The sequence below is a fragment of the Podarcis pityusensis genome (assembly GCF_964106645.2).
Source record: "Podarcis pityusensis genome assembly, chromosome: 2".
Lineage (NCBI taxonomy): Eukaryota > Metazoa > Chordata > Lepidosauria > Squamata > Lacertidae > Podarcis > Podarcis pityusensis.
In genome coordinates, this window is record NC_138029.1 from 80300034 (window position 1) to 80327005 (window position 26972).

General features: G+C 42.9%; 1 protein-coding gene and 2 long non-coding RNA genes across 4 annotated transcripts in view; 2 read left to right on the forward strand and 1 right to left on the reverse strand.

The window, feature by feature from the left end:
* The window catches only part of LOC308472198, a 111219-nt gene extending 103606 nt beyond the window's left edge, over positions 1 to 7613 (forward strand). The window contains exons 4-6 of the long non-coding RNA XR_013983328.1: positions 2315 to 2428; positions 5826 to 7096; positions 7427 to 7613. This is a non-coding gene — a long non-coding RNA (uncharacterized lncRNA). The remainder of the gene's footprint in view (positions 1 to 2314; positions 2429 to 5825; positions 7097 to 7426) is intronic.
* NUP210 (nucleoporin 210) overlaps positions 1 to 26972 on the reverse strand; it is a 98950-nt gene that overhangs the window by 44588 nt on the left and 27390 nt on the right. For both annotated transcript variants that reach the window (XM_080996692.1, XM_080996693.1), the window contains 10 exons: positions 21319 to 21451; positions 20605 to 20763; positions 17390 to 17458; positions 16371 to 16477; positions 13060 to 13200; positions 10076 to 10213; positions 7621 to 7776; positions 2212 to 2410; positions 1311 to 1456; positions 139 to 360 (listed from right to left, as the gene is read on the reverse strand). In XM_080996692.1, coding sequence (XP_080852818.1) covers positions 139 to 360; positions 1311 to 1456; positions 2212 to 2410; positions 7621 to 7776; positions 10076 to 10213; positions 13060 to 13200; positions 16371 to 16477; positions 17390 to 17458; positions 20605 to 20763; positions 21319 to 21451 — 1470 coding nt within the window. The remainder of the gene's footprint in view (positions 1 to 138; positions 361 to 1310; positions 1457 to 2211; positions 2411 to 7620; positions 7777 to 10075; positions 10214 to 13059; positions 13201 to 16370; positions 16478 to 17389; positions 17459 to 20604; positions 20764 to 21318; positions 21452 to 26972) is intronic.
* On the forward strand, positions 7696 to 12159 carry LOC308472210. The gene is made up of 4 exons (XR_013983353.1): positions 7696 to 7783; positions 9544 to 9713; positions 10095 to 10191; positions 11615 to 12159. It is a non-coding gene; the product is annotated as an uncharacterized lncRNA (long non-coding RNA).

Sequence of the window (26972 nt, forward strand, 5' to 3'; positions counted from 1 at the left end):
TTATTTGTATGCCACTTTCCCACAAAACTGTGCCCAAGTGTCTCACAACACATCAAGTGAACAAGTATAGCCAGTCAATATATATTTTTGTGGTCTCAAAGTCCAACAAAATTTATCATCTCCATCTGTCTTACTCACTTGTTCCCCCAGGGCTCTGCAAGATGCTCTAACCCAATGTTGGAAAGGATTCCTAGTTGTAGGTGGCCCTAGTAATGATAAACCGACATTGTCTGAATCTTCAGCGCTGATGTTCCTGTAGAACTTTGATGGTTCTAGAATCCATGGTCTGGGTCCCCCTTCAATTATTATATCTTTGGAGGAGCCCAAAGTTACTAGGGCAGCAGAAATGGGATCAACAGTCTAGAAGAAAAAAATAGCCCTAATTAGAATTTGGTACAAAACCACAAAATACTGAAAATAATATAATAATAGCACATCATACTGTTGTCTCACATTGATCTTCATGTTTAACCTATGAGATTTATATACTCTGCTTGGAATTCCTGAAATATTGAAGCCTCAAAACTGTATCCAAAATTACTATAAAAATTAAAACAGCAACTCTAAGTATAAATAAACCTAACCTAACTAAATGCACACTTAGCCGTGAAAAATCAAATAATCTCTCATGTTGAACGACTTTCTACCAAGTTTAGGAATTTTTTATCATATGATTTAAGCATAAGCTTAAAGTTGTTTTGGGGTGCTGTCTGAATATGAAGTGACATTAGAAACCAATGGAATATTGGAACAAAACCTGTATTGCCTCACTATCTTTGCTTACAAGCATAATATTTCAGAGCATAGTGCTGGTTTAATCCCACCCCCCTAAAGTTGTAGCTCATTACAAACATGGAATTTCTCCATGCGAGTGACTTTTCTGAATCTTCTTTTCCCCACTTTGTCTCCACCCCTCTCCCCCCAAAAATCTGCTTTTAAAACTAATGTGATACCTATTTAAGCAAGCGACAGCTAGCGCTCTGGACCACTGAGACATACTAAAAAGTTCTAGATTAATTCAACCTAGCTATTACTGCATCATTAATGAAACAGGCTTATCATCTCAAGGGTACATGTCCACAAGTGGTTGGACATTTTGTAGTTCCTGAAACCCGTAAACAGTTTATAAGGATTATTCAAGGTAGAAAGCATCAGAGATCCAAGCATACGGGAATGAAGCTATTTTATTTTGATAAAAATCCTTTGTATCCTATAAGACTTCACCTCAAATCACTCAGTATTGCAAGTAAGTATTTACTGAAGAATCAAAAGCTACGAAGACCAGGAAAAAGGGAGAACTAAAGGCTTACTTTTAGTGGCAGATGGGCAGCTATTGTAATACTGGCACTGAGGTGGATATGTTCATGGGTGTAACTGACAACAAGTGCTGTATATCCTTGGGCTTCAGCTTTTACCCTGACCCCACTGCAGTAGTCAGATGTTGGCTTTAGTTTTCCTGTTAAGGAAATCAAAGGAGAGTGAAAATGTGCAATGTGTATATTACTTGAGTACATTTAAAATCAAATTTATTCATGTTGTTTTTATAAGTAAACCACCCTGAAAAATCTAAATATTACAAGAACAAGAACACATACAAAGTAATACAAATAGCGAAGTGAAAAGTCAGCAGATCAAAACAGTATTGCTAGCACTGCGGAAGTCTTGGGGTGGAGGGTGGGGGAAGGAAAGGTTGGTAACCATTTTGCGCAGGAGTTCCAATTTCTGCCCCAGTGCGCATCGACAGAGAACGTGTAAGCATGACCCACCCCCACCCCTCTTCTGCCTTCTTCTGCGTCTAAAAGGACCCATGCGTTGGTGATCACGTCAGTTGGACAAGCCTAAAATGGGCGCCACCTGTACAATCAATCCCTATTACGTAACCAGTTGTGGTGTTGTTGTTTTTACAAACTTTTATTATTATTACAAATGGATGAAACAAAACAAAAGTGGACCGGGAACCTGTATCCTTCCAGAGGTTGCTGACTTCCAACTCCCATCAGCCCCATCCAGCATAGCCAATGGTGAGGAATGATGGGATTTGTAACAACTGGGAAAGCAATAAGCTCTCAACCCCTGATCTATATAACACCTCTTAGTTATTCATAAGCATTTGCTATTGATAAAGGAATCCTAGCATGCCAGTAAGTGGATTACATATTTGTTCCTCTATTTATCTTAAAAACTGAAATGAAGTAATTCGTTTTAAGCCACCTTGAAGTGGAATGAATACACCACGGTTCTCAACCTCGACAACTAAATCAAAATGTGAACAGTCACTCAGGGTGACCATCTGACTGGCTTCTTCATTCATTAGGCCATTAATCTTCAGAGACAGCTCCAGGATTTCACCCACACGTGCTTCAACTCGACATGGCGTGAACTCCATGCCACTAGGTTCTGTCACGTACACCTAGGAAACAATAATGAGGTAAGACACAGCAGCCAGAATGGAGATAATGAACAAAACCTGAACTGGAAACTTTGAAATGCCAAGAGGAAGTTGCTTATTTTTAGCCACTTTTAACTATCTGAAAGTTTCACTTTTAACCTCAAAAATTTCCAACTTCTAATTTGAAATGCGTGACTTGCAGACAAATAACTTTGTTATAATCAGAACAAAGCATGACACAAATACCTTGCAGAGCTCCTGAGACTCTTAGAGATCTCTCTCTCTCTCACCCCCCCCCCCCCCCCGATTACACAGCTTACATCCTTTATGCCCACACACTGTCAAAAAAGTGAGACCTAGGGAGAGGTCCAAAGGCAGACATGGGCAAAGAAGAAGAAGTAGAGTTTGGATTTGATATCCCGCTTTATCACTACCTGAAGGAGTCTCAAAGCGGCTAACATTCTCCTTTCCCTTCCTCCCCCACAACAAACACTCTGTGAGGTGAGTGGGGCTGAGAGACTTCAAAGAAGTGTGACTAGCCCAAGGTCACCCAGCAGCTGCATGTGGAGGAGCGGGGAAGCGAACCCGGTTCCCCAGATTACGAGTCTATCGCTCTTAACTCTACACCACAGTGGCCATCAATATGGTTTTGTTTATGTATTAAGGAGGCATGGTGGCAACTGACTTTAGAAGGCAATGGAATTGCTAGGGAAGACATGACATTCTTTGTTAACTTCCCATAAATTATTGTGGAGTTTCACCACAATGAGCTTTAAGAACCTCTAGGTTTGATATTTTCTCAAAATTTAAAATCTGTGTATTGACCATATGGCCAAACATCACAATGTCTTTGCTAATATAACCTTTGTTGATTGCCTACTGTTCCTAAGGAGATTTAAATCTTTGGGGCTTATTCTTTATAACATGCTGACAATGAAAGTGACCAAGCTGAATTCCTGTCGTCCAAAAGGGAAATTCCCACTCATTTCAATTTCTTCATTTCATCTCTGGCTCAATGCTCAGGAATTGGGCAAGAGATAGTGACAACGCTACTGGTAACAGATAAGCTGAGATCCTTTTGTGGAGATAGAAATGATAAACTGAAATGCATTTGAACATCTAATTTTAACATTATCTTGTCCAAACGTGAATGTGCAGATGTCACTGCATAATAGTAGAATAGGAATTTAGCACCTATAAACATTGCAGTCACTGTAAGTGTATTACTCTGATCCCCCTCACTTCTTAAGGAGTCCTCTCTCTTCTGAAAGAGCATCCAATACCATGGGTCTCAAAATGTGTATCAGAAGCCTAGGGAATCCCAGGGAAGCATAGGACCTTGTGGCAGGTGAAGCTTTTCTCTCCAAGCCAAAACAGGTTGGCTAAATTGAATGTCCCCTGGGAGTGGACCTTTAGGGATTGGATTGTGGGGGGTGACATCACTCCTTCTTCAATATGACTTGGAAAGAAGGGAACTCGGAAAGAGATGCTACTTCTTATATTTTATCTGTGCACGGACTTAGGAGGTGGTCAGGGAACCTCTTCTATTCTCCTTTGTATGCCTGTGTTGCATTAATAGTCCACCCGTTATTACAGCAGGCTCTGTCCATTTCAATAAACAGAGCTTACAGACATGTAAATATAAACAGGACTGTGGTAAATCACACTGAGTCAGAGTGAATGCACAGCAGGTTTGGAGCGTGCTTAGTACGCATGTGACTGTTGTGTTTATTGACAGCTCACTTCTGTCACATATTTTCTATAATATACACATGGAAATGCTATCTCAAATGTGGGGAGAAGCAGATGCTTAAATTCCAAGTTTATATTTTATTCCTTGCTATCATCAAGAAATCATCACAGATGGATAGCAACATTTCATAACAACTGCTTGATCAAAGCTTTTATTCAGTGTGTCTAACTTTTTAAGCCACCTGTCTAATGCTTCAGGTTAAATTGTGGACCATATGGCATGGTGTTAAAAATGTAATCCTCATGAAAGGTATAGACTACTTGCATAACCTGATAATCAAGGTCAGCAGGCAGATGTTTGCTTCAAACACAAGATGCAAAGCTTGAGCAGAGACAGTTAACATGTTAAACTGAAGGCACTTGTTTCATTTAATGCTCGTTCTTGCAAGTTCAAATGAGATGAAGTGCACTCATATTGCTCTGCGCTTTGAATCATGAATCTCAAAGTAAAGGTTTAACTAAACATCTCATTTCTGAGCCTCATGTAGGCAGCTATCATTTCCTGGAAAATGACATTTTGGGGACAGAGATATTGTGTGGTACATACACACAGTGTAAGACTGCATAACAAACATTCATCTAACTTTAGTAGTAGGTTAGCAAGCAGGATAACACTGCAACTTAATATTTAAACTGCTGTGTTTAATGTCCATTTAAATTATTTTTGAAAGGGCAGACAGACTGCTTAAAACAGATTGAAAACAAGCAGTTACATATACCATAGGCACTGCAGATGCAACTTCTAGAACAGTTCTATTGAACAAAACTTGCTTAGAAATATATTTCCTGCAACATATATTACTTTCATACCATGAGTGACTGTCTAGTAAATGGCTTTTCGCTCTGGAACAGTCGCTATGTTCCTGGAAAATGCACCCTAGCAAAAGGGCTTTTAGAAAACAAACATGCAATGTGAACTTGGCAGGATTCCAATAGCTCTTGACTAAAATAGCAGGCAGTGGCTGTTTAACCAGATTCCTCTCCATCAGTTGTTGCATTATAACTGGTCCAGGTGGTACCATCTATCTGACATAAGCACAGTAGTCCAAATGAAAACGTATCCCTATATTCTTAAGTACACAGGCTCTAGAAGTCAGGCTTTGCTTGTGCTATTAGAGACAATGTAATTGTGTATGTGGGGATGTCTTTGAAGCCAGTTCAGAAACTACAGCTAGTACAGAATTCAGCTGTGAGATTACAGACTGGGACCAGAATGTCTGAACATATTACACCAATTCTGGCCCAATCGCATTGGCTACTGTTTCGTTTCTGAGCTCAATTCAAAGTGCTGGTTTCACCTATGAAATCTTACGTGGCTAAAGATGCCTCAAGGAACACCTCTCTCCACATGAACCAGCTCAGACTCAGAGATCTTCATCAGAGGACCTTCTCCATGTGTCTCTTCCTAGGGAGGTCTGGAAGGTGGCTACAAAATGACAGGCTTTTTCAGAGGGGCTCTCCATCTGTGGAATGCTCTCCGCAGGGATATGTGTCTGGCACCATCACTGTCAGTTTGGGAGCACCAGACCAAGACATGATTTACCCAGGCTACTGGTGGTTAAGTTAGCCTCTACTGTGGTGCTCCGATTTTAGTAGGGTGGGGCAGGCATTTCTTACTGTATTTTTGAATGAGCATTTTAGGAACTTTGTACTGTATAAAGTTATTTTTCTCTCTGGTTTACAGCTATACAGTTTGACTGAAACAATTAGCCTGGTACCTGCTAATTAGTTCCTGTCTGCTTACTAGCCTAGGTCCACAATCACCCAGATTTACCCCTCCCAAACATGCAACACATTCAGCACCTGGCTCTGCATGTATTCCTATTCATACTAGATTAGGTTTGCAAGTGCACCTCTTTACAGTTGTTAAATATGGTAAGCTCTGATGGTGCCAATCATCTATTTGAAAAACTAGGAGAAAGAGGGGAAATTGAATCTGGAATCACAACAGGTGAGAAGTGTGGTTAGCCATCTGTTTGACAGGTGAGTGTGAGGAAATCTGCATGAACTATGGATCAGTCATTATATATAATTGTAGCTGAAAATTGGCTCTTCAGGAGTTTTAAATGTTTGCAATTTCACTTTGGGAGGAGAACAGATAATTTGGAAAACTTATTTAGAAGCCTCCTTCTTCCTTTTCTGGCTAAAGACTATTTCAGGTAAGTCAATTTTGTGTCTTGGAACCTGAATTTCACCAATGCAACCTTTCTACAAGGTTTGTAGGAAATGGAGGTTTTAACACGTGTCTTCAAATCTTTCTGTGGTTCTCTACATCTGTATGGTGTAAGCATTTAGCCAGATGACAATGGATAAAGCACAGCATTATTCACCTTTAGCAATTTAAAAAGGAACCCAAATTAAAATGTTGGTCATTGTGACGGAAAGCTCAGATAGACCAGAATTTGGTGGTGCAGTGCTGTGAAATTTCCCCAGAGTGGTGTAGCTTGCAGAGTTGGCAGCAGGTACAGCTATCCAGAGGGGAGTGGAGACAGCACTTTGTGAGAGAAAAAGAAAAGCAGCTGGGAGTTAGTGTTCAGCTGGATAGGAGAATAGCCTCTGAGCTTTGTGTAAAATGCACCCTGAGGAAAGTATCTATAGCCAGCGAAAGAAGTCTCTGAACTTAAAAGATAGTGACTATTGTCTTTTAAGAGTATACAGAGAAGTGAGAACTGGGAAGCTGAATTTGAAAAAGGAGAAGTGGAGTTGTGAGGAAACACTCTCCTTTGGTCTCATTTCAGGAAGAAGGAAACAGATCTTCTGGATCGAGAGAGGAATAATTCCAAACCCATTAGGAGGGGTGTGGTGATCCCCTGGTCTGCTATACTAGTAGAAGAGGCTCAGGAATGAGATTTATAGAAGACTGGGAAACTGACAAAGTACCACCTTGTCTCAGGACTCAAGGATTAAGACCTCAGCTGCAAAACTTCTGCAAGTAGTTTAAGGAATTAAAATATGGTATGTATTTACCATCTTGTTTGGAAACCTGTAGCATCCACTCAATTGTTATATAAATATTAGTTAACAATTTCTTGAAATGATTCTACCTCCTGGCACATCTTTTCTTTTACCAATTTTGTTGTAAAATGAAACCTTTTTTCCTGTTTAACTTCCCTAAATCTCCAAGTGCTAGAGTTTTCTTTAAAAATAAGAAAATTAGCCAGTAGTAGGAGGGGGCATGCCTCAGCCATCCTGTGCATTTTATTCTGTTTTCCCCACTTGTCTCGTACTCCATATGTATGAAAAGCTGCTTCTGCAGTATTTAACAAACCTAAATAATTCATCTAGGGAAACCCTCTTGTGAGAGAAGCGAAAGGATGTTCAACATTTCCTGTCTGCTCTGAAGCCCCACAAGTAGAATTCCCTAGGCACAGAAAGAGACATGAACTCTTCTGCTTCATGACTGATAAGCACGGTGTGCCTTCTCTGCAGATTCTGATAAGACCCTTCTTGGAAGGAAAAGCAAAATAAGTATTACTTGCCTTCATTTCCCCGTAATGCAATGAATTCTGAACGTCACTGGCACGTATAATACTGACACCAATTTCATTCCCAGTGGTCATTACTCCCTTGACTGTTACTGTAGCAACGTTTTGGTTAGATGAGGACCAAGAAAAATTACCACTTCCACCATGAGCCTAGACGGTAAATGAAAAAACATAAAAAATAAATATATTCATTTCATTACTTGTTCTCATATATACCTCTAAGTTACCCATTCTGCAAATTACTCAAATAGATTAGAATAGCCTAGCCTTGAACTGCTAGCCAGACATTCATGGAGAGAAACACTCTTCCACTAAACTAGAAACATCAGGGATCCACACTCTGCTGCATTTTAATCTCTTATTTCCTTACACAAAGATGTTTCATTCATAGTTATAATGGCCACAGACACCTCTCCCTCTGGTTCTCTATTGCCGGCAAAATTTTTGATACCAAGAGATACCTCAGTGATTAATAGTGCCAGTAGTCAGCATATCATTTCACAAGTCAGCACACAAGAGGCCCAGCATATAGAATTGTTGCGTTCTTAAGAACTCCGATTAATTCCGTTTTACTGAAAGCCGGAGACAGCCAGCTGAATGATTTCAAGTCTCAGTGCAGCTAACCTGTGTACTGCTGAAAGTGTTTTTCTACCAATGGGAATTTCTGAAAAGTATTAATGGCAAAAGGGGGCACAGAAAATTGATTTCTTGCTGTCATCATGTCTTTATTTTTAGTCTTAAGGGGAGGTTAGCTGTGTATATACATTGCTTCCGAAATTCATCAGAAGTCAGCTGCTGACAACAATGAAGAGCGCCAGTTTTCACTATGCTTCTTACAAAGGTCTGAATACTTTGGCCTGCAACACCCTTAGTCTTTCAAAGGACTCAGTAGCTGTAAAATGCATGTCATCAGTCCTAAGTCCCTTCCTAAAATCAAAACTGCTAGGTAAATCTTCACACATTTATCTTCATTATGTGTTTGTGGCTTGAACAAGAAGATGCATTTACAAGTACTCTGTTTTTATAGCGTGTAAACTATGGAGAGATGTATGACCTCACAGATCAAGCAACGGGATAGCTCTGTATGCTATGCATATCAGATGTATACCATCTGTTTCAGCTCTATAAAAAACCCACTGCCATAAGTAGAATATCATCAATAGCAGTCTGATACGTGTTATAAATTCTGGCAACGAGGAAAGAAAACCCAATAAGGGCACTGTAAATTACCCACACTCTTCCACATGCAGAATTCCTTCCCACTCATCTTCTCCACTGGTCAGATTACTCTCCACATGCAGAGAGGTTGCACATGCAGGAGAGTTTCTCAAATTATCATAAATAATTTGTTTAGAATTATTCTAAGCAGAAACACAAATTTAAAAATCCCAGGAAATAGTTTCACTTTCACAGGCCAAACTGCCCAAATAATCAAACATTTCTAAATAGGGGATGATCACCACCACACATCTCCCATACCCTTCTGGAGTTGTATTGAGTTCTAATACATTCTGTCCCCACTGCACCACCTCTCACATTCGGAGGGGAGGGGGTTGAATTAACAGAAGCACAAGCCACACACGCACACCAGCAGGAGCATCCATTGAGTAGTGTTCTGTTCAACAGATGCTCCTACCCACGGAAGCAAAAATCTAGATTCAGCCCCATAACTTAAATTTCATTCTCTCAAATCAGATTGCTTAACTAAGACTTCTGTATTTTTACATGTCAGAAACTCACAGAGCTTGGCATTTATTCACATAGATGCCTCTTTTCAAATTAAACCATTTCTCATACAAAGAGGACAAAAATCTTTGTAAGAGATCTGAAGAGCTCTGACACCCTTAACTGAGTTACCTGTAAACAAAAACAAAACCCCCCAAAAAAAGCTTGCGTAACAGAATTTGTTTTTCCCAGGAAAGTTCAAAGAAAAGATGCTTCTGGTTAACCTTATTCGCTGGAAACTGAGAAAGCATGAAAAGTGCAGAAGAAGAGTCATGGTTGGAAGATCTACTATAAATAAAGCCGTGGCCTTTGCCTCCCAACAGCAATGTTATTGCAATGGTGGATGAAACAGAGGAAGTGAAGTATGTCGGTGCTCTGGCTATCTTCTCGGCAGTCAACAAAGCCCCTAACTTATGGAACCTACCTGCCATAAACCATAAGAATTTTTATTTGTTTTCCATTTGTTATTTTCTACCACCACAGGTTATGTTCTGCAATCATACCTACTTTAAAAGGAAGGCTCCTTAATCATAAGAGTGTGCCATAAAACAAAATGCAGTTCTGGAAGCAGCAGGTGTCAAATTGCAGCAGAAGAGTAACGAAATTCCATTTTCTAATAGAAAGAGGGTTGCAGCCTCAAAAGTTAATAACGTACAATAGAGTCATCAAGTACCCAATAGCGAGGCGGACTGTTTTCTGCATTTAGATGGCTTTCAGCACTTACCTTTATTGTGTACTGATAGGCTCCAGCTTTCGGCTGCCATGGAAACGTCAAAATGCTTGGTGAAAGAGCAATGGGAACATAAATGTCTACTTCTTGCTGATTCTGTACAGGAACAGGTAGTGTGTGAACACCTCCATCCTATTAAAATAAATTATGCACTAATTAAACTTTGTTTATTTGACAAAGTCTGTCTGAATCTTAAAAAGATGAAATGCCAGTGGGAACTTAGGGATGCTTATTTCATCTCTGACATGTTCATGAACTTCTGCATCATCACATACAGTGGAGACACTTCTCCATGTCTCCCTGTCTCTGAAGTTACATAGGTGGCCATCTCAGCTGGCACTCAATTTAATGTACTTTCAGCACCAGGCAAAGACCTCTTTATTTTGCCCTTTTAAAGGCTGTGCACTGATTACTATTTTGCTAAGCTGTTTTACTGTTTTAATCTATAGTTGCCCCGAGAATATTACTGAAAGGTGTACTGTAGTGTCTTTTAATAGTAGTAGTAAAAATACATACATGGGCTAAGAAGCTGATACAGAGAGTGGCCTTCTAATTTGTGTTGCAGAGCACATTTGTGTCAACATATATGTATTAGAAATGTATGATATTGATAACCTGAAGATATGGGTTCTGGTCCAAAGGCCTTACTACATTCTGGGGGCTTCCTTTCAACTCCAAGCAAGTAATGTTAGGATCATAAGGTTGTTTCCAATATCAAAACATTAGTTATATTCAGAGTGGATTCAGTGAAATTAATGAATCTTGAATCCATTGATTTCATTGGGTCTACTCTAAGTAACTCAGTTGGATATGCTCTATAGTTATCCCAAAAAGCAATGGCTAATCTACAGTATATAACAATTACTATTGTTAACCAAAGACACATTGCTCACAATAAAGTTAACTCTGAAAAAACCCACTCAGTATTTTCTTCTTCTACTACTACTTCTTACTACTACTACTACATTAGTATAAACACTTCAATAGCACTTTTAAATTCACATATGTGACCTAGTTGTAATCCTTACAACAGCATTATAAAGTAAGTCAGTCTCCTTATTAAACTATGCATCACTTTCCACGCTTGGATAAGACCACATCCACTAAACTTTAAACCAGAAAGAAGTATATTTCAAAATAGAAGCTGTTTATCTGTTCCCATTAATGGGTTTTTCTGAACTCCATACCGGCAATTACATTCTAAGTCAAGAAACAATTCCCTAGACAATTATCCCAAGTAAATCAGCTTGCAACTATCCAGGGCTGCCAAGATCTGCAGCCTTGAGCAGCAACTTCTCATTAGTCACAGAAGCATTGCTTTATTTCCTGTGGGAGGTTGCTAACAAGATATTCTGGAATCAATGGTGTTGGTTATGGGGGCACTCAAAACTTTGGCATGGTGTTATATCCTTGGGATACTTTGCACATCCAGACTGATAGCAGGGACTCAGTCACCAGTGGTCTATAGGAATGTTGCAGCTTTAATTACCGTATATTATTATAACATTTCCTTTTGATACCCATGTTGGCTAGGTATGAAGAAAACCTCACAGCCCTGCCCTCTCCTTGGTGCCAGCGAAGCATATAACTGAACACTGAAGAAACTTGCCAGGCCTCCCTCATTCCATGAGTAACTGCAAAAGCCTCTTGCCTCTACAGCAGCTTCAGGACCAACAGGTGCCAGATTGTTAAGAAATAATTGTCAACACTATTGAAAAAAAATGATTAAAAGTACTCCCTCCCCCAAAAAACCCCCCAGAGTCCTTTCTGTTGGGGATAATTCAAACTGATATTCCCAGGTGTCAGAAAAGGTTATCTATGTATGCTACCACTGCAGCCCGTGTTTTGTTAGCCCCAAAATGGAAAATGAGCGATGTCCCCACTAAAGAAGAATGGCAACTTAAATTGACAGAATATGCACAACCTGCAGACTTAACATATAGAATAAGAGAACAAGAAGAACATACGTTTAAAAAAGACTGGGAAATGTTTATTGAATATATGGGAAATAATTGTATACAGCTGAAAACACTGGCAGCATTAAGATAAATTCAACAGTGTAAACAAGTTTTGATGAATGCAATAATGGAGTACTGAGTGGTACAGTTTTTGTAAAATATGCAGGGATTTATGATATGTAAAATGAACCATGAAAAGAGAAGTAGCGAAATCATTGCTACAGTAAGGATGTAAAATTATTATTTTAAATTGTTATATATATATATATATATATATGTGTGTGTGTGTGTGTGTCTCTCAACATAGGACTGTTCCTTCCATTTGTCTTCAGTAATCAAAAAGACACCAGGAAGGGCTACAAAATTTGCAAATTGGGGCAAGTCTATAGGAAGTTAGCTTTCCAGCTTATCCTCATGTTTTGGAAATTATTGAAGCCCAATTGAAACATTCCACTTAATTGTTTGGTAAAGGTTTTACCGGACTGTCCTGCCTAGGATGTTTGAATGCTCCATGTAGGAGAGGGAAAACCCCTAACTTCAAGCATATACAAAAGAGTCAGGTTAACAAATAGAGGCAACCTAGTCTGCTCCCAAACACATTATTTTCCTTTGTATACAGTGGGCTTTTTCATCATGGCTGAGCAACTCATATCTATAGCATGAAACAGTTCAGAAAAAGCTTTACTACTTGAATACACTACTTAGAAAAAAGCCCCAGTGATCGAAAATGTCCAACTGGGTTGCTTCAAATTAATGTATTTAGGGATATGTAGTTAGTTTGCGATTGTGAAGACAATTACTTGAAATGAAATTCTATTGGAATCAATGGAATTTATTTTCAAACAGATGTGCTTATAGTTGTAAGGAGTCCTCCATTTCTATTAAGACAAGTTAATTCCCACTCCCCCTTGACTTTGTTGAACTTCAATGTATCATATTTGCTCTTAAGATACCATTCAGATTCAAGGCTTCAGCTTTAAACAAATGCAAGACAAAATGTTCCTCTTTCAACAGACATACCTGATCTACAACAGATGTTAAAGAAGCACTTATAATGGTGTGTCCCTCCTTTATCGCTTTCACATGATGATATGAACCATTTGGAGAGGACTGAAGAACCTTGAAGTATGCTTTTGGCCAGGAAATATCTATTCTGAGATTCTGAAATTTAAAAAGGATGAGTGTAATTACTTGGACATAAGAGGATGTACTCTGAATAAAACAAAAATGAATATATGACATAGAAGTACTATAATAGATCTAGGAAAGATTGAGCTGAACTTCATTCACAAAGCAAGGCTTTCCTAACACCTTCTGCTGACTATAGTTCACTGTGGCCTCTCTGCACAATCCTGAGGATCTCTGACAATGCTGTGGGCTGGGGCATGGGAAGTGGCAGCAGCAGCAGCTGCAGGACAGGGAAATCAGAGCAATTTAGCAGGGTTATCTTGTGAAAGTTGAAGAGTTTTTCTGCTTATGCAAGAAATTTCCACATCCAAACCAATATATGGTACAGTGGTACCTCAGGTTAAGTACTTAATTCGTTCCGGAGGTCCATTCTTAACCTGAAACTGTTCTTAACCTGAAGCACCACTTTAGCCAATGGGGCCTCCTGCTGCTGCCGCCGCGCCGCCAAAGCACGATTACTATTCTCATCCTGAAGCAAAGTTCTTAACCTGAAGCACTATTTCTGGGTTAGCAGAGTCTGTAACCTGAAGCATATGTAACCTGAGGTACCACTGTATTTCCAATTTTGTTCTACTCAGCTAAATTATACTCATGAGTAGACTCAATGAAATTAAGAGACCTAAGTTAGCCCTCGCCATTAACCTCTATGAGTCCGCTCTGAGTTGTTTGTCTAATGTTGGTTATGGTTCCAACCACCCAATGTTTTCACATGTTACTACTCATATTTGGTGCTTTACTTGCCCTGCTCTAGTGTTTTAATAGTAGGCAGGCATATACAGGTAAAGCTGACTGACTTAATCTAAGCATGCCAGCCTGCTGTCAGAGATACAGAAAGTGTGTTCTCCTTCATAGAGAGCACGTCTTGCGGTGGGGGCTGACAAGCCACCCCTCTGTTGCTGGGTGGGTCAGTATGGATGACCATCCGTAGTGATTGGGTGGTTGGGTTACTGGGCAAATTTTGGTGTTGCCATTTAGGGTGATGAAGCAAAGGTTATAAAGCAAGGCACGCAGCACTGACTGGGCACTTTTGCTGCGTGCATCGGATCCCCCGCCCACCCTCCCTAACTTAGGGGTATTTGCGTTGACTTTGCTATGCCTGTCATGGGGTCGTCTGCTTTTGGGGCAGGGGCCAGTTAGGAATTTTGTCCATTTGGCTGATTGGCTGGTGCCATTTGGTTTTTGCCCACTACATAGCAAATCGTCAAAACTTGTAAGGTTGCGGTTAGGCATTGGTTTAAAAAACTGGTTGGTGGAGGGGTATGAATTGGCGGTGCCTGCCCCTCCAATGCTGCTGCTGCAAGGGAATTCTGTTAAAGGAATCCAGGGGCTTGCCATTCTTTCGTCCATACCCCTGAATGGGGCGTGGGCCGCGCAAGCCCCTGGAAGCATGCGGGGAGGGGTGAGGAGAGCAGTACATGTGAAAAGGATCTAGGAGTCTTGGTTGACCACAAACTTGAAATGAGCCAACAGTGTGATGCGGCAGCTAAAAAAGCCAATGCAATTCTGGGCTGCATCAATAGGAGTATAGCATCTAGATCAAGGGAAGTAATAGTGCCACTGTATTCTGCTCTGGTCAGACCTCACCTGGAGTACTGTGTCCAGTTCTGGGCACCACAGTTCAAGAAGGACACTGACAAACTGGAACGTGTCCAGAGGAGGGCAACCAAAATGGTCAAAGGCCTGGAAACGATGCCTTATGAGGAACGGCTAAGGGAGCTGGGCATGTTTAGCCTGGAGAAGAGGAGGTTAAGGGGTGATATGATAGCCATGTTCAAATATATAAAAGGATGTCACATAGAGGAGGGAGAAAGGTTGTTTTCTGCTGCTCCAGAGAAGCGGACACGGAGCAATGGATCCAAACTACAAGAAAGAAGATTCCACCTAAACATTAGGAAGAACTTCCTGACAGTAAGAGCTGTTTGACAGTGGAATTTGCTGCCAAGGAGTGTGGTGGAGTCTCCTTCTTTGGAGGTCTTTAAGCAGAGGCTTGACAACCATATGTCAGGAGTGCTCTGATGGTGTTTCCTGCTTGGCAGGGGGTTGGACTCGATGGCCCTTGTGGTCTCTTCCAACTCTATGATTCTATGATTCTATGATTCTAGGGTCTGGTGCCCGGCCCCATGCTCGCCCCAATATTGTTTTCCCTTACTGGCTTTCGCTGGAATCCAGAAGTCAGTTCTCTCCCGGGGCGGGGGACAGATAGTCGGAACCAATGCCTAAGCAACCACTCACATTTATGTATTTTAATAAAGTTGTGGCCAAAATTATGCCAAAAACCTTAAACAAAAATTAGGTGTGAATTGTGAATTATTTAGGGGTGGCTTGGGGACGTCGACATGCAAATAGGGCTAAGTAAAATAATATGGCAGCCTGACTTGATAAAAAAGAGGCAGCCGGCTCAAAACATTTTTTGCTGCTTTCAGTCATCAGAGTGAAGCCTATTCCCTCCATCCTAATTTAAACTGGTAGCAAAACCCCGCAATTTCTTAAAATATCATTAGACAATAGCCAGATTCCATAATTCTGTACCCATGGGTATTGAGGGCACCAAATATGTGAAGGAGTCAATGGGAATGCATGGGGCTAGCCCTATCCCTCAAGGCCTATGTGCATGCCAGCCACTCATGCTCACCTTAGGTGATACATGATCACTATCAGCTTGAAGGTAACTAATAATAATAATAATAATAATAATAATAATAATAATAATTTGTATACAGCCCTCCATCCAAAGATCCCCGGGTAGTTAATAACATAAAAATACAAACTGAGAATAGAAAATACAATACAAAACAAAAACAAACCAAAAACATCCCAACACTTTGGGAATGTTAATCAGCCAAACAGCTGGCTGAAGAGAAACCTTTTTGCCTGATGCCTAAAGATATGTAATGAAGGCACCAGGTGAGCCTCCCTGGGGACAGCATTCCATAAATAGGGAGCCATCACAGAAAAGGACTATTCTTGAGTTGCCGTAGAGAAAACCCTATGTATACAGAAATGACCTCCTTCAAGCTGAAGCTGCTCACTCATCACATACTGGGCTGAAGTGAGCTCATTTCCCCATAAATATTAAACACCTGAATAAGAATACACACACACAAACACATTTAAGAGAAAATGTATGCCCATATTTCACTTACATCCGATAAGTGCACCTTATTACTTGATTTATCATACACATCAACAGTGATTTCATAGAGCCTCTCTGTTTCCAAGACCCACCTATCAGCAGGATGAATAGAAAATCCTATAAAGTAGAAAAGCAATGAAAATCATACTGTACAGAAATACATATTTGAATCAGAATCAGAATCATATTTTCAATCAAAAATAATTAAGTAAATATTTATTACTTTACTTGTCAGTCCCAAAGGGTTCCCTGATCTGCAACTATCTATCAATAATAATAATAATAATAATAATAATAATAATAATGTATTTATTTATACCCCGCCCATCTGGCTAGGTTGCCCCAGCCACTGTGGGCGGCTTCCAACAGAACACTAAAATACAATAACTTATTAAACTTTAAAAGCTTCCCTAAACAGGGCTGCCTTCAGATGTCGTCTAAAAGTCTGGTAGTTGTTGTTCTCTTTGACATCTGGTGGGAGAGTGTTCCACAGGGTGGGTGCCACTACTGAGAAGGCCCTCTGCCTGGTTCCCTGTAACTGTAATCTATCTATCTCTCTATCTCTCTATCGTGTGTGTGTGTGTGTGTGTGTGTGTGTTATAGCTAGAAACATAAGAGCTTCAAGCAACGATAATAGGCAAGAGTACTTTCCGTGGCCCAGAGAAAATGCTTGGAAACAGGGAAAGGACATTTGAGAAAGGGCTTGGAACCACAGATTAATAAGAGGCACGTAAGCTCATGGCTTTGCATATGATAAGCACAATGTTTAACCATTCTACACATTTGCAAATCTAATGAAAATGAGATATTTGAAAATTTGAACTAGTAGGCTGTAATTATGGCCATGCAAATTTAAAGGCCACCCACCAGTCACCCACAGATATGAATTATATTAAAAACACATCAACATACTGTAATATAAATGGACACATTAAGTTATTATAGCTGGAAGAAAGAAGTTATTTATTTTCCCCCAAAGTTAACAAGACAAAACTGACAGATTCATTTGATTGAACATCTAGTACTCACCTAAGTATCCAGGGTCTACAACATAAATGGTGCCATTTGGCAATTTGGAAGCACCTTTCATAGAAATGCTTGGAAACTGGTCAAGGTCAAGAGATACAGTAAGTTACAAGCAATTTCTTCTTTAACTGAAACTAAAGAGGAGAATAACGCATCATAAAGAACACACAGTGGGCTATGTTTGCATATGACACTACACTGTGATCTAATGCTGCATGCATGAGCTGCAGTGAGCCTAAACAAAGCATCGGGCTCAGGAATCCCTCTTCCTCCCAGGAAGCCATGCAAAATACTTAGTTGAAGTTTAGTTTCACTTTGTTGCCTTGTGGCAGGGGTTGGCAATTCTTTTTAGCAGGGGGCCGGTCCACTGTCCCTCAGACCTTGTGGGGGGCCAGACTATATTGGGGGGGGGAATGAACGAGGGATGATGAGCGGCATGCAAAAGGGCTCCGGAGTGGGGCTGCTTTAAATGGCAGCCATTTGAGAGGGGTGCTCAGCCAACTGTGGCTCCTGTGTCTTGTGAGTTGCAGGGGCTGGTGGCGGTGGCGGAGGAATGATGAGCGGTGTGCGAAAGGGCTCTCGAGAGCGGCTGGCACCAACAAAGCCCAGCCCCCTTCCTCCTCTAGGCAGGGCGGGGAGAAGCCAGAAGGAGGGAGGGAGGAGGTGCTGCTGTGGTATATGGGGGGGGGGGGGAGAATGGTGCAGCCTGAACGATCAGAATCAGATCCATGCAGCAATTCCCAGACTGTCCATGGGCCAGATCTAGAAGGCAATCAGGCCGGATCCCGCCCCCGGGCTTTAGTCTGCCTACCCATGCCTTGTTGTAAACTCAGATTCCTGGGTCAAACTCTTATTAGAGAAACAAGTCAGCTTCATAACCCATAGTCTGAAGTTAGTTTGCTTTGCAATTTACCAGTTTCCTAGTTCATAGAACCAGTGCTTTTTTCTGGGGGAACGCATGGGTTCGCATACCCCTAAACATTTTGTGAATCTAACAGGAGAAGAAATGTATTTTTTTTTAGTTTGTTCTCTAGCACAGTGAATCGTCAGTTCCATTGCTACCCACAATGGTGGCCTTTTGTCCATTTACTGTATTTATTTCCCCTGATTTGTACTATAAAATAGCAATTTTCTTGAGTCAAAATGAGAGTACCCCTAAACATTTTTTTTTAGGAAAAAAGCACTGCATAGAACATGATATGCTGCCCTTCATAAAAATGAAACTAATCTTCAGTGAAATCCTCCTGGCTGCACAGGACAATGAGAAGGAAGAGGGAGTTCATGGGATAGCTCAGTTGGTAGAACATGAAACTCTTAATGTCATGGTCATGGGTTCGAGCCCCATGTTGGGCAAAAAGATTCTTGCATTGCAGGGGGTTGGACTAGATGACCCTTGGGGTTGCTTCCAACTCTGCAATTCAATCATTCTGTGTGCTTTAAATGAGCTCACTATAGCACATGCACATAGTATTAAACCAGGCATCCCCAACCTTCAGCCCTCCAGATGTTTTGGACTACAATTCCCATCATCCCTGACCCCTGGTCCTGTTAGCTAGGCATGATGGGAGTTGTAGGCCAAAACATCTGGAGGGCCAAAGGTTGGGGATGCCTGTAAACTAAACTATGGTTTAGCATTATATGTTAATGCAGCCGGTGACTTGAGACTCATATAATCTTCCTAACAAGAGTTTTAATAAACAGTTCCTGGAGTCTGGATGCAGCAGACTAGTATGGACAAAAGTGTAAGTAGATGCTTCTCACAGCTGCCGTAGTGGGAGGGGTGAGTGCAAGAGCCTGACATTTTACATGCCTTCCTCTTGTAGTGAGAATCATGGTTTCCTGTTCCACCTGAATCAAACTAATACCTTTTATAATTATATTTATGTTTGGCACAAGATGAACTGCATTTCCTGGAGGTAGAACTACATTTCATTGTATGGCAATTAAGGCAGACAAACACCAAACAGAGAGGGGATTGTGATACTCAACTTGCAACAACTTAAGATTGTATGGCTCCATACACTATGTTGCATTTTGCCTAACCACTGTAAAAAAAGATTTATTTATTTTGCAAAGTTTATATATCACTTGATTGTAATAAAACAAATACAATCATCACTAAAAATGCTACTTTTAAAAAACTTCAAAATAATAATCAATGATAAGCATATGTCAACGTTCTGCATTTCTGGATAGGCTTGCCTAAACAAAACTGGATTTAGCAGGTGCCGAAAAGAGAATAGTGAAGGCACCTGCCTGATGTCAACAGGCAAGAAATTCCAAAGTGAAATGCTGCCATATTAAAATATCAATTTCTTACAAGAGCAGAATGAGTATTACACGCCACCTGTAACAGTGCCAGTTTTGCAGATTGAAGCAGTCAGGAAGGCATATACAGAGAAAGGAAATCTCACAAGTAAACTGGCCCCAAGCTGTTAAAGGCTTTATATAATAACAGTAACATTTTGAACTTGGGCCAGTAATAAATCAGGGTCTTCTGACAGCAATGGTGCTACAGAATTCTGCAACTGCAGCACCCAAATCAAGTGCAAGGAACGTCCCACACAGAATGCATTGCAGTAATCCAGTCTTGAAGCAACCAATGCATGAACCCCCCCCCCCAAGTCTAGCTCACACAGCTTCCGTTTCAGTTACCATGTTTTTAAAGGGTTCTAGGCCATTGCAGCTGCAGTTGCCACAACTGTACAGAAACACAAGATACCCCCCTATGTATTCCCAATGCTGCTGTAACTACTGAGCTAAGCCAATGTTTGAACTAACCTTGACGAAACAAAATAAAAAAAAATCCTTTCAGTAGCACCTTAGAGACCAACTAAGTTTGTTATTGGTATGAGCTTTTGTGTGCATGCACACTTAGTCAGATACTTCTTCTTCTACAGATACCTGTAACTGGAACTATGGAAGGCACCACATTGAACTAACCTGGGTTATAGTTAGTGGTTAGTCTGGAAACTGCTTAGCCACAAACCTTGGTTCAGACCACATGCTAAGCCAAAACTTAAATTAGTTCATCATGACACAGCTATAAGCTATCTGGGAGCCTGTATGTTCCAGCATTCGTGCTAATCCAAGGTTTGACCCAGCGCGTCATGCGAACTAGGTCATAGTGGCTAGTTCTCCAACTGCTGCATGAGCCAAAATCGATAATTTCATCAAGCTTCAAAGCTAACAAGTAGGACGCTATTCAAAAAGGATATTTTTGTGGCAAAGTACAACGTTCGTCTGTCCCCGCTGCAATGCAGTAACTCTGGATGTTGCCTGATCCAACTTGGCAACGGCCCAGGCTGGATCTCCCCCAGGGCTGAGTGTTTTGTTCTGAAGCTGCAGTTCATACTGATCGGAAGGCATTATTAATTCTGTACATATAGGAAGAAGACACAAAAAATAATGAGAGCATAAAGGTGTCACCCTTGGAGTCCTGTCAGTGTAAAATATCGAGTCATCAATAAATTTGTTATGATAAATAAAAAGAAAAATGGATTGAAGCAGCAACTCAAATCGAGTGAAGGAAATGCCTTATACTCACAAAACTGGTTTACGCAACAGATAAAAGTATAAATCCATATACTACTACTGAGAGTTCTTTTGTATAGACACACACAGAGGATAGTATTTGTAGGAATACACTCAGGTTGATATGATGTAGTCTAACTGAAACCTTCCTTCCTGTCACAAGAGTTTGGAGGAAATGTCTGCCAGATGGCATATTAAAATGACGCGTCAAAATTTGGCTCAGTGAACTGCAACTCACAGTCTCTGTTTCACCTTCTTGACTTAAATGAGGATATGTACAGGTCTATAGATACACATAAAAGGTGGTAATCATTTCTGTCAGGTAGATCTGCATTCCAGTCTTTCTCAGAGAATGGCTGAATACAAAATATAACATTTGAAAAAACAAAAAGACAAACCTGTAATCTTCCCCTGTCTTATTTTCTGAACTTTATACTGCACTGACATTCCTACAAGTAGGTAGATATCATACGCTGGATTCAGAATTATGTTTTCCAAAATAAACAACCTGACTTCAGCAGCAGGTACATTCTGTAGGTTAAAAAAGAAAAGGCGGGGGGGGGGGGGGAATATAGGTTTAAAAACTCTCACACAAATGGGATTTCCAAAGAAACAGTTAGGTTCATGGTAAAGTTTTAATTTCATTCACTGAAAAACAAACTTGGAAAATGTAAAGCAAGAAAAGCACTAATTTTGTTTTGAAATAACAGCTGGTTGCATTGCCCTTTCAGAAGGGATATGAGCAAATTAAAGTAGTGTTATGAGCTTGTGGGCTGTATGCAGAGACCCTTCTAATGCTACTTAGAGTAGACCGATGAAGTTAATAAAAGTAAAGGAAAAGGGACCACTGACCGTTAGGTCCAGTCGCGGATGACTCTGGGGTTGCAGCGCTCATCTCGCTTTACTGGCCAAGGGAGCTGGTGTACAGCTTCCGAGTCATGTGGCCAGCATGACTAAGCCGCTTCTGGCGAACCAGAGCAGGACACGGAAACACTGTTTACCTTCCTGCCTATTTATCTACTTGCAGTTTGACATGCTTTCGAATTGCTAGATTGGCAGGAGCAGGGACTGAGCAACGGAAGCTCACCCCGTCGCGGGGATTCAAACCGTTGACCTTCTGATCGGCAAGCCCTAGGGCAATTCAGGTTCAGGAGTTTTATTGGGCCTGCTTGAGTAGGACTTAGGTACAACCCGTTGTGATCAAGCACGCAACTGTCTCCAGTAAAGATCCCCAAATTAATAGCTCTGCCAATGCTTGTAAGGTGCAAGATTTCAGGGGTCCTAGGAGCTGGGTACAACTGAGTCCAGTTGGCCTTGCAAAATGTACATATTACCTTGCTTGTTGTGGAATTAAGCAATAATAAATAACCAAGCTGCTTCTGTTAATGGTTTCAGAACTCACAGAGTTAAAGAGTTCGGGTGACGTCTCTTTCCTGAGGCGTGGTTAGAAACACTTAAGGGAGGGGTTTGACTCCGTGTGTTTCAGTCTGACTTTCGGACGCGATGCGAAAGGGAGAATGTGTCAGTTCTCGCCAGGTCTGAATTTATGATGTTATTCTTCATGATTAAAGGCAAGAGTAGATAAGGACTGCCTTGTGTCTGCTCTGATTTATTCCACACGCGCTGCTCCTGCTGCAGGTGGTGGGAGAGGGGGCCCCTGGGTCGCCTCCCACAACCCCTTGGCTACCAGCCAGGCCTTTAGCTTCCGGCTCCATTCGGCCCAATTTTGTCCGGGAGGCGGAGAAAGCTACTGCCGGGAGACGTGAGTAAGCTTAGCCCCCGGGGAGGAGATGGCAGACGATCGTGAATCATTCTCAGTTCCCTTTGAGAAATTAAATGGACAAAATTGGGCCGAATGGAGCCGGAAGCTAAAGGCCTGGCTGGTAGCCAAGGGGTTGTGGGAGGCGACCCAGGGGCCCCCTCTCCCACCACCTGCAGCAGGAGCAGCGGCAGCGGACATAGCGGCTGCTCACGCGTCGCAGAGGAAAAACCAGAAAGCCCTGGGAGCTATAGTGCTCAGTTTGGAGGGTTCCCAACTTCCTCTGGTTGAAGGGCTTGAGACTGCTCAGGAGGCCTACCAAGCCCTTGAGAGGGTGCACCACAGAACCACGGCTGGTGCAAAGATCCACACCACCAGACGCTTGTTTGAGATGAAGCTGCGTCCCGGTGGGAACATCAGACAGCATGTTACTGAGATGCTATCTGTTTTTAATGAGTTGCGCCTGTTACAGGTCAACTTTTCAGAAGAACTGAAGGTTTATATTTTGCTCAGCTCTCTGGACAAAAGTTATGACAATTTGTGTCTGTCTATGGAATCGATGAGTCCACAGGATTTGACGCTATCGTACGTGACAGGGCGTCTTTCGGACGAACAGGAGAGGCGTGTCCGAGAAGGCAGGTCTGGCGCAGGCAGCTCCACCGGTTGCAGAGGTGGGGGGGGCAAGCCAGATGAGAGCTGTGTTCAGGCTTTTTCCACTCGTTGATGTTATGTCTGTGGATCGAACAGCCACCTAAAACGGGCTTGTCCGCAGAGGAGCAGAGAGGCCGGGCAGGATGTCTCCAAGGTCGTTTCTCATGGGAACCAGTCTCGGAGAGGAGGCCAGCGTGGGAACGCGAAGGAGGGACGTGACTCAGAGAAGGGAGACTGTTATCATCTCGCGGCTTCTCTGGCAACTTTGAACAACAATGCCAGCAGGGACACAACTGTGAAGTGGGTGCTGGACTCAGGAGCGAGTCATCACCTGATAACGCCATCTGCTGGGGAGCTGCAGAATTGCAGGGCTGTTTTAACTGGAATGACTTGTAAATTTGCTGACGGGAAAAAACGAAATGTATCTAAAGCAGCAAATGTCTATAATTCTGTTTTGCAGGCGGAGCTGGAGTGCTTCATTGTACCAGGGATGAAGTGTTGCCTGTTATCGGTTTCTGCTCTGGCGAAGCAGGGATACAAAATTTGTTTTGAAAATAACACCTGTTCCATTTTCAGAGGGGGGAGGCAACTTGTCAACGTGGAGAGCAAGGACAATCTCTTTGTTCTGGAAACACCTCTGGAGGGTGGTGGGAATGCAGGGAAAGCACAGGCGCAGTGTGCTAGTGTTCCCAGCCATGATTCATGTGTTCATGTATGGCACAAGAGAATGTCTCATGCTTGTCTGGAGGATGTTAAGAGGCTGCCAGGCTGCACCGAAGGTTGTAAAATCACACCATGTGAGGTGTCAGGGAACTGCCATCGGAAGGAAGGGAAGTGAAAGGGCTCACACAGGTTGGGAGAGACTCAGCAGCTGAAGAGGGAACCAGTAGGGGGAGAGGAGCTGAGCTGAGGGAAAGGGAGCTGGAGGGATGGCTCAGAGACACTTCCAGCGAAAACAGTGGGGAGGTTTCAGGACCTCCTGTAGGGACACCCACTCCTCGCCGGAAACTGTCATGCAGAGAGTCCAGAAGACGTGTTTCCGTTAAGGAGCTTTTATGTTGGAAGCGATTCCGAAAGCAACCACTGTCGGAATCTGCCAGCGACTGACGGAGCCATGTTTAAGGGGCTCCGTTACAGACAGAGGTTTGCAAACTTGACCAAACTCTGAGGGACTTGGATTTTACACACAAGCAGCTCATCGTCCCATCACAGCATTCCGACAGTCTCCGTGAGCAGCTTGTGCAGGAGAAGGCATCATGAGCAACCCAGCCGGAACCGGAGAAGCAGGAGCTGGAGCGGGTCCAAGCCTGGAAGAAAGGTACCGGGTGTTGGAGGTCCAGCTAGCGCTGCAGACGGCGAGGCTTGAGGAGAAGAGGGCTCAGGATGCAGACAAAAAGGGGAAAGACACCCAGCTCGCCAGAAAGGTACCAGGATTGGTGCAGAAGTTTGGGGGGGAGCCCAAAGACTATCATGGCTTTCGGACAGAGATGCAATATGCCCTCAATCTGCAGTTTGATGAATTCCCTGACGAGGAATCACGAGTGGCTTTCGTGATTGGGCATCTTGAAAAGGGGGCGAGAGACTGGGTTAGACCCCTGATGGCAGCGAATAGTGACGTCCTAAAGGACACGATGAAGTTCTTTCGCGCCATGGATCTGATGTTTTCCAGCGATATTGAACAGGGAGTGGTGCGCAGACAGTTAATGGCTTGCAAACAGGGGAGCCGATCTGTCCGTGAGTACTGGACTGAGTTCACCATGTTGATCCATAAATTGGGGTGGGATCTATCGGCGGAACCCATTCAAATGCTCTTTGAAGAAGGGCTTTCTTCGGCTGTGAAAGACGAACTTTCCCGGGCGCCCAGGGCGGAGTCTATGGACCAGCTGACCAAATCAGCGCTGACCATAGGAGCGCGCCAGGAGGCGAGAGCATTGGAGAGGCGGGAAGGGAAAGGGGAACGTTGGAAGGAGTTCCGCATTCCAGACATTCCAGAGCCAACTTTCCCGCCGGCAGAGCCGATGGAAATCGGAACAGCGCGCGCGCGCGCAGTTTCAAAGCCCAGTGAGGGGGGAAAGAAGGAGGGAAAAGGCGCCCGGAAATGCTATCTCTGCCAACAGCCAGGTCACTTTGCCAGAGTCTGCCCCCAGAGGAAGGAATGGCAAGGGATGGTAGGAGCTGTGGAGGGAAGAGAGGAAGAAATACCGGAGCAAGTAAAAGCCAACGCCTGGCTGCCACCGTCGGGGCACAGCAGCCAGGCCAAAGAGCAGTGAAAGTGCCCACGCCAGAACCTCCTAAACCCGCCCTAGTGATAGAAGTGGCGCTAGAGCTGCCAAACGGACACCCTCTAAAGATAAAGGCGCTGTTGGACTCAGGCAGCTCCTGCAATTTCATGAGCAAAGAGTTTGCAGCTGAACACCAGATACAGACGATCCCTTTAAGCAACCCCCTGCAGGTGACCACGATCGATGGCAGGGAGCTGTTGGGAGGAGAAGTCAGCTTGCAGACCGTCCCAATGATAATGAAGGTGGCAAGGCACACCGAACTGATAGCGTTTAATGTGGCCACCTTGGGAGGAGCTCCCATTATATTGGGGATGAGCTGGCTAGCGTTACATGATCCGCTGGTGGGCTGGCATCAGAGAGTGGTTTCTTTTGGTTCAGCACATTGCTTAGAACACTGCAAAGAGGGAAAGGGTTTGGCAGGGGCCCAAGCCACCCTAGCAGGGGCTGAAGTAACGGAGAACGTGAAGGTACCACGACAATACGCAGATCTCCGCGACGTCTTCAGCGAAAGGGAAGCTGACCAACTACCTCCGCATAGACCCTTTGACTGTCAAATCAATTTACTCCCTGGGGCACAGCTCCCTGTAGGCAAGCTGTACGCCATGTCAGACAGAGAGATGCAGGAGCTAAGAGAGTTCATTGACAAGAACCTGAAGAGAGGGTTCATCAGAGAGTCCAGGGCGGTGGGGGGCAGCCCAGTGTTTTTTGTGGATAAAAAAAACACGAACAAGCCGAGACTGGTGTGTGACTTCAGGGCCTTAAATGCAGTGTCAGAACCAGTGGCTTTCCCTATGCCCAGGATTGACGACATTTTGACAAGGGTGCGGAAGGGAAAGATTTTCACAAAGCTGGACCTAAGGGGGGCGTACAACCTGATACGAATAAGGAAGGGGGATGAATGGAAAACCACCATGTTCACCCCTTTAGGGGCATTTGAATATTTAGTTATGCCCTTCGGCCTACAAGCAGGCTCCGCATGCTTTCAATCGTTTATGAACCACGTCCTGGGGCCTTTGCTTTACAAGAATTGTGTGGCCTTCTTAGACGACGTGTTGGTGTATTCTGAGAATGAGGAGCAGCATGTGAGAGACGTCAGAGAAGTGTTGAGCAGGCTGCAAGCCAACCAGCTGTGGGTGAAACTGGAGAAGTGTCAGTTTCATACCAAGGAGGTGGAATTCCTGGGGTATCGCCTGTCAGACAAGGGATTGGCCATGGATCCCGGCAAGGTCCAGGCGGTGCTGGAATGGAAAACACCCAAAACAAGGAAGGATGTGCAGAGGTTCCTAGGATTTGGGAACTTCTATCGTAAGTTCATCCGAAACTTTGCCCACCTGACGGCGCCCATTACGGACTGTCTCAG